This window comes from Hyposmocoma kahamanoa, unplaced genomic scaffold (genome assembly GCF_003589595.1).
Source record: "Hyposmocoma kahamanoa isolate Upper Pololo Valley unplaced genomic scaffold, ASM358959v1 93, whole genome shotgun sequence".
NCBI classification, from domain to species: Eukaryota; Metazoa; Arthropoda; class Insecta; order Lepidoptera; family Cosmopterigidae; genus Hyposmocoma; species Hyposmocoma kahamanoa.
Genome location: NW_020654810.1, coordinates 12,604,375 through 12,615,736, shown reverse-complemented (window position 1 = coordinate 12,615,736; position 11,362 = coordinate 12,604,375). Strand labels below are relative to the sequence as shown.

Genomic DNA, 11,362 nt, shown 5'->3' with positions numbered 1-11,362 from the left:
CTCTTGGACGGATTGCAGAGCGGGGCACCGGCATCCACCACGATTACAACTATCAAGAGAGTCATGAGCAATGAGTGTGTGATCAATAGTAGGCAGCGAATTAGAGCGCATTCCGAATCCCATGTATTTTGTTTTTTGTGCATTTAAAGTTAAAAGATTACAGTTTAACCAACCTAGGATAGAGTTGAGCCCTATTTGAGCACATTGAAAAACTTCCTGCCAAGAGTCAGCTTGGAACGAAAGTGTTGTGTCGTCAGCAAAGGATATCACCATCCCGTTTGGTAACTTAGTTTGGCACAAATCATTTATAAACACTAGAAACAGAGATGGCCCTAGGATACTTCCTTGGGGCACCCCATACGGTATTGAGAGTTCGTCACTGGTGAAGTTTCCAATTTTAACTTGTTGTGTACGATTGGCAAGATATGATTGAAATAATTTAAGTGCGACTCCTCTTACCCCGACGCCCTCAAGCTTTTTGAGTAAAAGTGGGATCGAGACCGTGTCAAAAGCCTTAGCCAGGTCCAAGAAAATGGAAAGACATCTCTTCTTATCGTCCAAACCGCGAACGATAAATTTAACTAGCTCATGAACAGCATCGTCTGTTGATTTACTAGCTCTGAAACCAAATTGCTGTGGAGACAGAATGTTATATTTTTAAATAAAATATAACAAAAAAAAAATTCTAAATATTTCATTAATCGTGTGTTCATGATTCGCTCGAGAATTTTGGATAACGAGGGGAGTAATGAGATTGGGCGATAGTTACAGACACGGTCTCTATCCCCTGACTTGAATATTGGTGTTATGACAGCTTTTTTAAAAACGTCGGGAAAACAGCCCGATGTAAGGCTTAACTGGCAAACATGGGCATTGATTGGTGATAATAAAGCGGCATATCTTTTAAGGAAGATTGTTGGTATTCCGTCCCAACCCACACCACAGTTAGCTTTGAGACCATTAATCAAATTTAATACTTCGTCTTCGTCTGTAGCTAGCAAGGCAAATGATTGTGAGACCTGTGTGCTTCGTGAAGAAGAAGTGGTCGACCCTAAATCCTTAGATCCGATTACCTCGGCCAGAGATCTGCCAACACTTGCAAAGTATTCATTACAAGCATTAACAGACTGCCACAACTTGCAAGCTTTGGGATTTTAGTAATTCAAAAGCGGATTCCCTTGGTGTCACCATGGAGGTATTGGTTTTAATGACTGTCCAAAGTTTTGTATTATTAGAACGAGCTTCTATTATCTCGTTTCTTTGATAGCTACGCTTCAACTTTTTTAATATATCAATTGGAGCTCATATTGCAACAAATTTACAGTATATATTTGTTTCTACTATAGTGTTGGCACCACCAGTACAACTTTGATAGCTTATTATATATCTTTCTTTACGTAACTCAAGCGAAATATTTTATATTGAAATATTTTATTTTCTTAAAAGGGGAGCATTCTTAAGCGATTTTTTAATCTATTGTAACAGTTATTTTCTTTGATGTTTGCTTATGGCATTTTTGGTTTTAAGTTTCCTACTGATCCAATTATTGCTGCTCGTTGGATCGAAAAAATTAGACTCAACCGTAATGACAAGTGTTGGAACCCTGGTAAAAGTACCAAAATATGTTCTATTCACTTCGACCACAAAGAAAAGTATAGTACTAAAGGTGGCTTGTGCAAATTAAGTCGAGGCGCTGTTCTAAATAAGGTTTAAAAAATATTTTCATCATAAATTAGCTGCTTTTTTAAATTGCTGACTTTCTAATAATTCTATCTATATTCTAGGTTCTGCCCATTTTTTTATTTGGAAGACGAAGTTTATAGCGATGAGCTACGAGATCACCACGATCTTCAACTACCGCAACCGGTTAGTTTTCAACGATGCACGAACGATGAAAAAGTGTTATACTCATATTATAATTTAAGTTGTACTAGATCAATCTATGACCTATGATGAGTATTGGTTTATTATAGTTACATTATATTTTTCAGGGTACCTCTCGTGATATTATCAATACTCCATTCTCGTCAGATGAATTAGATTCTATATTCGACACACCAAGAAAGGCTTCTCTCCGGAGAAATTTAAAAAAAAGATCATACGTCTGAAGACACAAAGCAAGAAAATTAAAACGCTTTTGTAAAAAAAATCGCCATTTGAAAAAAAAAACTACACACTACAAAATATTTTAGTCCAGCTAAGAAAAGAAAGATTCATTAATAAGGATATCTCAAACATTTTATCAGAAAATATTTTTGCTGCACAATTATATAATAGTATGTCCTTAAAAATTTCAAAAAATAAAAAACTGCCTATGCCAAAATATACACCACAATTTAGAAAGTTTTGCCTAACATTGAATTTTTACTCGCCCCGAGCTTATACCTATGTTCGAAAATCATTCAATACCTGTCTTCCGCACCCCAAAACTATATACAGCTGGTATAGAACCATAAATCGTTCCCCTGGATTAACCGACGAAGCTTTAAACTTTTAAAATCTAAAGTGCAGTACACAGACAAAAAATTAGTATGTGCTTTAGTGGCCGATGAAATGGCAATTAGACCGCAAAATTTCAAAGGAGGGCATGGAAGAGTGGACTTGGGAACAGGCACATCCAACTGTACCACGAAGGCAACAGAAGCTTACACTTTCATTCTTGTATGCTTGAATGAACACTAGAAAATCCCCTTGGGATATTTTTTGGTTCGTCGTCTATCGGGAGGTCAAAAAACTAACCTGATAAAAATATGCCTTACAAAATGCGAAGAGGCAGGCGTAAAAGTTGTTTCTCTAACATTTGACGCTCACGCAACCAATATTTCAGCCATGGAACTATTAGGTTGTCGAATAAGAAATCCGGAGAATATGAAAACTACATTCAAGCATCCAGCAGCAGACTACGACGTGGCGGTATTTTTGGATTCCAGTCACATGATAAAACTGGTTAGAAATCATTTCGAAGACAAAAAAGAATTTTTAGATCAGGACGGAAATAAATTCAAATTCAAATAGTTTATTTCAGACATAGTCCATATTAGTGTTAGTTACAAAAAAAAAATATAATATATATTTATAAATATATATATATATAAATAAAGTGGACTGGGGATTCTTGACAAAACTCAACGACATGCAAGAAAAAGAAGGATTGCACCTTGCCAACAACCTAACTCGAAAACACCTCGAATTTAGGACTCTATCATGAAAGTAAAATTAGCTTCTCAGCTATTGAGTAGGAGTGTGGCAGTTGCATTGAAGTTTCGTCGAGAAGTATTAAAATTGAACGAATTTAAGGATAGTGAAGAGACTGAAAAGTTTATTATGATTTTCAACAACTTATTCGACATTTCTAATTCCAGAAAGCTAACACAACAGGGTTTTTGTTATCCCCTGTCCAATGCTAATAAGAATGAAATATTTAATTATTTAGATAAAGTTAAGAAGTAAATATACTTAACCTCCAGATTAAAACTACAAGGAAGCGGAAATATAAGAAAAACGAAAATTATATAAAACTTAAAATCAAGAGCTTTCAATCTACCCTTATTGTAAAGTGCTCCTCTGGGTTTAAGGGATTGCTTGTTTGTATAGAGAGCCTTAAGCATTTATTTAATACCTTAGTGGAAGGCACAAAAGAACTCGATTACATTACCACCTACAGATTCAGCCAGGACCATATCGAGCTACTTTTTGGGTCGATAAGGATGCATGGTGGACACAATGATAATCCAAACGCACTACAATTTAAGGGTAGTTATAGAAAATTACTTTGTCACATGGAATTGCAAGTTAGTGAAACTGGAAATTGCGTGCCACTAGAAAATGTTGCCATTTTTACTTGTTCATCTGCTTTGACCTGCATTAACACTACAACGTTTTCAGAGAGATTTGATGATGCAGATGAAGAAATTAAACAGTTATGTAAAACACCAATTGAAGATGTTGTCGACTTTGAAATTTCGTCGTGTAATGATGATCCTGATTATAAAAATCATATTGTTGGCTATAATAGCTGGGAACGTAGTGAGGCATGTAACTAGCCGCGTAAAATGTGTATTTTGTGTGAACAAAATGTTGGCAAAAGACAAACTATGGTTTCATAAATTGGTATGTTTAAGGGATCAAGGTGGACTAATTTATGTATCAAAGGAAGCTTATTCTATATGCAGTGTTGCTGAAACTTGTATGCGAAGTTATATCAAACAGAATCCGAGTGGCAACTCAGAGAAAGAATTAACTGTTCGGGTAATGATCAAACTCATTGGCAGGCCTCTATTTCCTACAGTGGAAGAGCACATAAATTCACAGTATCACGACACAAATTTGACAAGGCTTATTGTTGAGCGATACTTAAGTATTAGATTTTTCTACGAATCTAAAAAAGATAATATTTCTCAAATTGTGGCATCGAAACGACAATTGTTTAGAAAACAGTTACAGCTGCAAGGTTATTAAGACATTTAACTGATATTTTATTGACATAATTATTTTTTATATATATAAAAATTAATAAAGTTTTCCCACTTTTATTTCCTTAGGTTCTTAGGACCTTTAATTTATTCCACCAGCAATTTTTGAGAATAGGCAATGTCGCGGCGGTTGAAGAATTTCTACAAATGTACACCGCCGCGACAACATTTTAGGGAATTTACGATAGCTATTTTTATGGAATATATTTAGTATTTGCCTTCATTAGTTTCATGTGAAATTCATTATTCTTTCATATAGGACTCATTTAAAAAAAATTGTCTTGCCCAGACTCAAAGTTCTTAACTAAACTTATTTCAGGGAACTAACACTGACTAAAAAAGCCATCGTCAGTACTCCTAAGTCGTGTATAGATAACTTTCAGGCTCAGGTTCTTTATTGTTATCATTAGTTTTCATGTGTTTATCCACAGATAATATCAGGCAATTTATATATCCAAATTTTCATGAACTAATTTCGATAGTCGCACTTCAACTAAAATCAAATTCGATAGTCGCACTTAAACTCGCTATTAGGTTTCTATGCGTTATTATTTAAGGAATTATCTATGCAATGACTCATCATCTCGTATAGCAAGGGGTAGTATCGGTTTTTAAGTTGTTTTTTTTTTTTGTTTAGTTCATAAATAATTGATCATTCTTATTAATCGGTAATTCTTGCCTATTAAAGTAACATTGCGTGATTAAATAATGAAAATAGGCCAATAGACATTTTTGGAAAGATATCATTGATTCTTCAGGAGTCTGCGCCTTCATGATAATGGTAAAGAACTTTAGGCACGCTTATATAAAGTAAAAACGCAGACGTGTGAAGATATCCCCCACATATATGCTGGAATCTCCCTCACCCACCACAGACGACCGATACTTCCTACTATATCTTTCTAATTTGTGACCGATACTGACGCCCAAAGAGTATAGTAAGTATTTGGAAACTGCCGCCGTTAGTTGAAAGGGCCTGAAAGCAGTGTTGTCAACTAGATTAAAGCAAATGTAGCTAGCTAGAAGGTTTAAAAGTCGCTAATTTGTCGCTAAAACTATAATTCTACTCGATATGAAAAAATCTTCTCTTATGGTACAGGGTCAAGAGCACGTCAAGCTTTACACTTAAGACTTAAATTCAATTCTATGCGGCTTACGATAAGAACGGTCCAAAATACAAAGTGTGAAGCTTGATAAGGTTCATTTCATTGGCAAGAACTTTATGGTCATAGCACAGATAAGAGACAGCAGCTTGATTTTAATTGTCTCTCCCGATCGGAAACTGCTTCTATTCCGAGTCGAGGCGTATAATATTGGTTTGGCCTACCAGGTCGGATCAATTCCGATTGGAATTAAAATCAGGGCCCAGGCTTTTTTTCTTTCAACATAACTTTTGATTATAATGCCCCTCTCTATCAACCTCTTGATTAGACGGAAAGAAGAGCTCCCAGGTACCTTAAAAATTCAGGTCCTGAACCCAGAACTGTGGACAGGGTTGTCACGGAAAGTTATCACGGACTACATCCGGTGCTCAAAAGATTTCTTAAGCCATTTTTGACAGTCTCCGTGAGGAATATAAATATTCCTAAATGTAAGTAAGGTACGGTACGGTGGACATGTAAATAATAATACAAGTTCTCTTTATATTTTTATCATAACAAGTTTCCAAATGAAGTAAATATAAATATTGCGTATTTATATCCAACAGTCTTAGGGTCGTATTCTAGAACTCTACTCAATGCTCAAGTCAGGATTGCACTGGAAATACGACCCTAATGGCAGGAACTTGAGTATGATTTCGAGTGCTTTAAACCATAGGTACTCAAATCTTGACTTGAGCATTGAGTAGAGTTCTAGAATACGACCCTTAGGGCCGTATTTTCGAAATCATACTCAAGTCCCTGCCATTAGGGTCGTATTTCCAGTGCTTGAAATCATACTCAGATCCTGACTTGAGTATTGAGTAGAGTTCTAGAATACGACCCATAATCAAGTTAAATAAATAAATAACGCGCACACACTCGTCGCTCATAACCTCAGGTGCCCTGGACATCCACATAGACAACCACAAATTACACTCGAACTCACAAGATAAATAAATGTAGACCATACAAATATTTCTCCCGGCCCTGGAATCGAACCCAGGATCTCTTTGTGGCAGTACAGCTTGATAACCGTTCGACCACGGAGGCAGTTAGTTAGTTGTTACTTATTTTTAGATATTGAAATATTTTTTTAATTATGTTTTAATTACTAATGTTAGAGTCATAATGTCCGTTACTTTTAACACTTCAAAAAATGTCTACAATCTTGAGCTTGGTTTGCATACTTCGACTACATTCATAATCCTGCATTACGCGGCGGACGGCCTGCAACGCAGGATAATGAATAGGGTCCCTTTATTATTGTTATTAGCACAAGGGCTGCCCGCACCTCGTGATTGCAGTCGATGTTATATTGACCATCGGCTGAATGTTGGTTACGCTTATGAAATAAATAGCCGAACTTGTTTCATTTGAATCATCATCGTCCCATTATTCATCTAACTACTGGGCACAGGGTCATTGGAATTGTTAATTTTAGAAAATTCCTACATATATACAATAAATTTAGCAGCATGTGAATAAAAAATACAAATAGGAGACTTATTTTAAAGTATTTCATTTGAATTTTATATATATAATCAAATCCGTCAGTCGTTATTAAAATGTCTATATCTAAAAATGTATTTAGAAACTAATAGACCAACTGTCAAAATAAAATAAAGAATACAAAAACGCCATTAGTAATCCTTAGAACTTTGTGATATTCACAATTGGCAAAATTTTACCTAAAGTCACAATCTATCAATATAACTGTCGACAACAACTACATGACTATTTAAAGTTTTACGAAAACTGACAACGCTGCCAATGTAACTTTACTCCAACTTCAAAAAAGACGACGATTGGGCTTGATGGATTTATTCCGATGCCGTAAAACTAATATTTAAAAAGTCTGTATTTGACAGAAGCGGTAAATCGTGTCCACAAATTAGAAAGATATTGTGATCGTTTTTCTTTTCGTTTTCATTTTGTGCAAGTTGCGCCAAAATTACGTAGATTATACTTTTAGAATTTTAATAAATCTAAGTCCTATTAACCGAAAGATATGAATGCACCTCCCACATTCGAGTCATTTTTACTTTATGATGGAGAAAAGAAGTAAGAATTTCATAACACGTACATTGCCCCTTTTATTTTTTAGGTTTTAGTTGTTTTTTATAGATTTTCTATCGTATTCACAGGGTACAAAAAGAAGAAGACACTAAAGTAACAAATGCTGCAATATTTACCGTCAATAAGGAAGATCATACTCTTGGGAATATGATCAGACAGTGTGTATCATTATTTGTTGACTATTGTGCAATGGTTATTATTTACTCATGTTTAAAAGCTTTGTTTTTGTTATAGTCAATTATTAAAGGACCCTAAAGTACTGTTTGCGGGTTACAAAGTACCTCATCCACTAGAGCACAAATTTGTGCTTCGTATTCAAACCACATCAGATTACACGCCGCAGGAAGCTTTCATGAATGCTATTACCGATTTAACATCTGAGCTGTCGCTTTTTGAGGAAAGATTCAAAGTAAGTAAATAATGTTTATTTAAAAACAATGTATGAATGTTTTTTGTTGTACAGATGCTGCATATCAAGCAATTTTTTTTATAATATCAACTAACAGGACGAACAAGTCATGTGACTGATGTTAAGCTACATGCTTGTCCATAACAGTTACAGTGCCACTCAAGAGCTTGAAATCGCAAAGATTTGAGGGGCACTGATACTGCGCCTATCACTCTGAGACAAGTTGACAAGTCCCATATGCCTGTAATTTCACCAGCACCCTTACCCTTCAAAACTGGAACGCAGTAATGTTCCCATTACTGCTTGGCGGCAGAAATAGGTAAGGTGGCAGTAATTCCCTGGACAAACTTTCACTAGGAGCTCTACTGCTGCTAAAGCTAAACTTCACATACAGACTAAATCTTGTTCTGTTTCACTGGTGGCAATATTGGGACATGTATACCTTGATGTGCTAAACAATAAAGTCATTTAGTTCTTTAATTAAATACATACAGTGCTAAAGGGGATAATATCATATTAGGTTTAGATGTCTCTGTTACAACATAGTTGTAATGACCAAGAAATTAACCTATGGTTGTACTATTTTAATTGTAAATTAAGGAATCAATGCAATAAATAAGAACAATAGAATTCACTCCAGAGCAATAGTGTTCTTGATAGCTAGAACATTTTACAACAGTCAATTTCCCAAAATGATCGGGAATTTAACTTGAGAGCTCCTTATTTTTTGCCCTAAGTACAAACTACTACATAGGGCCAACAAGGTTCTAAAAATGTTTGAAATGTTTAATTTTGTTTCAGGAAGCTATAAAAGAAAAGAAAGATGGGTTGGACTAATTTAACACCACACAAATAAATGTTTCATGACAATGTTACTGTTTCAGTGACCTAAATGACATTCTGTTCTCTGTATCTTTTCATATTTTGCTGTAAAATACCTATTTTTATTATTATGTACCTACATACTATTAAAATCTTTAATTCCATATTTTTTTATGGTATATGGTATAACATTATAGATTTTTGAGTTCCTGGAAAAAATATACAGTTACCCCAGACAGGTAAATGGATATCAATCTTATTGATAACTTCCACTAGGCATTGGCACATGCACATGGTGCTCTGCATTCAATCTTAATTTGACAGAATGTTTCAAAAACTTAAATTGGATGCAAATGAAACAACACACACCGAAGTCCTGGCTTTATAGGCTAGTATATTATACAAATAAGAATAAAAGTATTAAGAATAATATATGCTGTTTATTTACTTATTACAAACACTTTAATATTGTATTAAATTTACTGTATTCATATTAAAACAGTATGGTATAATATAATCATGATTGTAGTGTGATGGAAATTGTTTATATTGTGCTACTATAATAAATTCTCATGATGCATTATAACCAGATAATGCATATGAAAACAATTACAACCGTCCACCTCTGATTATTGTTAAAATATCATGCAAAAAATTGCTTAAACATAAAAGATCAAAAATCTTATGTACAAACATCTGCTTATTCTTAGGAAACAACCTATACCACTGGCATGGTACGTAATAAATAATAGTCCACTAAAATAATAATTAATAACAACAATGGTAACATTTAAACTAAATGTTCAATAAATAGGCATTAAAATGTTTCCTCTTCATCACAGTCTTCCGTCGCATGACCGAACACTGTAAACAATAGAAAAATGTATTTAAGTTACGTCATCAAAAAAATGTATGAGTACAATGAAGTCATTAGTCTATAATAGTAGTAATAAAAAAGCATTTATGTTCAAGTTTAAATAATTGTTTCTTAATATAAAGACTGAAATATATATGGTTTGGTACAAACTTAATCATTTGCTAGCTCACAAATACTAAGGGTCGTATTCCAGAACTCTACTCAATGCTCTACGCAATACTAAGAGTATCTATTATTTATTTATTAACCATTGGGTATAGAGCCATCAGGTTAAAAAGTTAACAAATAATTAAAAAACTCAAAACGTTATAATTAAATTTAAAATCCGAAGAGCCTTATCACACTGGCGATTTGGAAACGACGACAGCGCTGCGTGCGCGTAGGGCAACGCGGCGGTCGCTTGGCGAATTGCGAGCGATTTGAAAGCGTTGCACCGCGAGCAGGCCACGCTGTCGCATCGCTTTCAAATCGCCAGTGTGATAAGGCTCTTAGATTTTAAGGGTTTCCTCTGTTTCTCCAGTGAAGCCCAGCAGCTAGTTTCAGTACGCAATTAAATATACTATTTATATAAAATTTGTATAATGTATGACTGCGAAATTTAACAAAAACACTCAAGCTGAGTTAAGGGTTTCCGTAAAATTTATAAATATAATTAATTATTATTATTATTATAAAGCGTGCCTTCACAAATATCGCAATAGGGACGCGGCGGCGGCGGCGGCTTGCGGTTAGGGTTGGCGGGCGGCGCTGGTGCGTCGGCGTCAGCAGCTTGTCGCGGGCAGTCCTCCGTGTCATGCGCGTCAAATATATCGCAGATGTCACAGAAGAGGCGTGGCGCTACTGCGCGCACTTTACGCCCATTACTAAACGATAAAATCAACATTAATTTGTTTCTCTCAAAACTTGTCTGCCTGGCAGTTCCTGGGGAGTGGAGTCAATAACGTGATAAAAAAAGACAACGGCAGCGTTAATTGATTGTGAATTGAAAAAGATCCATAATAGACATCACAAAAACGTTATGAAGAAACAATTTGTGTAATTCAAGACAACTTACAACACAGGTGAATCACTGGTGACTGAGCCACTTTCGAGAGCTTGTACTCGCGCCATCAGCTGTTCATTCTTTCGTTGCATATCCACTATTACCGAATTAAGGAAATTTACTTGGCCATCCAGTTCCTTGTTGTCCACCCTGAAAAGAAGGCGAATATGCTTAATTTGTACTCCTTCTGAAAGCAGTCTTTCCAACTAAGCCAGTTCACACGAATAATAGAATTATTAGTCAATATCTGACATGTCAATATTGTCTAAGAAATTATAATTTATATACATTTATCACAATATGTATAAGTAATACACTTACATTTCTGGTGCAGTATCGCCTTGTCCTAAAACACCCATAGAATTGTTATCGTTTTTGTCTTTCAAATTTTTGTTCTTTTCAGCAAATTCCTTTTGCAACATCACCTTTTCCCTGTCTGCCAACTCCACCTTGGCTTTCTGTTTCTGAAATGTATTATAATTTTGATTTTTCGTACTTACACATAAATGTCTAGCAATTTTT

At 35.0% G+C, this 11,362-nt stretch overlaps 2 protein-coding genes across 11 annotated transcripts in view; one reads left to right on the top strand and one right to left on the bottom strand.

Annotated features, from left to right (window-relative positions):
* The first annotated feature begins 7,497 nt into the window (after positions 1 to 7,497).
* Positions 7,498 to 9,310, top strand: LOC113237516 (DNA-directed RNA polymerase II subunit RPB11). The gene is made up of 4 exons (XM_026474030.1): positions 7,498 to 7,675; positions 7,759 to 7,848; positions 7,925 to 8,099; positions 8,901 to 9,310. The coding sequence occupies exons 1-4, from the start codon at positions 7,623 to 7,625 to the stop codon at positions 8,934 to 8,936; spliced, it is 354 nt and encodes a 117-aa protein (XP_026329815.1). The 5' UTR covers positions 7,498 to 7,622; the 3' UTR covers positions 8,937 to 9,310.
* Positions 9,311 to 9,429: 119 nt separating this feature from the next.
* The window catches only part of LOC113237515 (CAP-Gly domain-containing linker protein 1), a 56,193-nt gene continuing 54,260 nt past the window's right edge, over positions 9,430 to 11,362 (bottom strand). For 3 of the 10 annotated variants that reach the window (XM_026474019.1, XM_026474022.1, XM_026474020.1), the window contains 4 exons: positions 11,162 to 11,304; positions 10,853 to 10,990; positions 10,480 to 10,661; positions 9,431 to 9,785 (listed from right to left, as the gene is read on the bottom strand). In XM_026474019.1, the coding sequence (XP_026329804.1) occupies positions 9,739 to 9,785; positions 10,480 to 10,661; positions 10,853 to 10,990; positions 11,162 to 11,304 (510 nt within the window). In that variant the 3' untranslated portion in view covers positions 9,431 to 9,738. Of the gene's footprint in view, positions 9,786 to 10,479; positions 10,662 to 10,852; positions 10,991 to 11,161; positions 11,305 to 11,362 lie in introns of all 10 variants that reach the window. The other 7 variants (XM_026474023.1, XM_026474025.1, XM_026474027.1 and 4 more) reach the window with 4 other exon arrangements.

Coding starts and splice junctions, on each gene's coding strand:
- LOC113237516 (XM_026474030.1), top strand. CDS start 7,623: ATGAATGCACCTCCCACATTCGAGTCATTTTTACTTTATGATGGAGAA. Junction 7,676..7,758: donor CTTTATGATGGAGAAAAGAA/GTAAGAATTTCA, acceptor TCGTATTCACAG/GGTACAAAAAGAAGAAGACA. Junction 8,100..8,900: donor TTTTTGAGGAAAGATTCAAA/GTAAGTAAATAA, acceptor ATTTTGTTTCAG/GAAGCTATAAAAGAAAAGAA.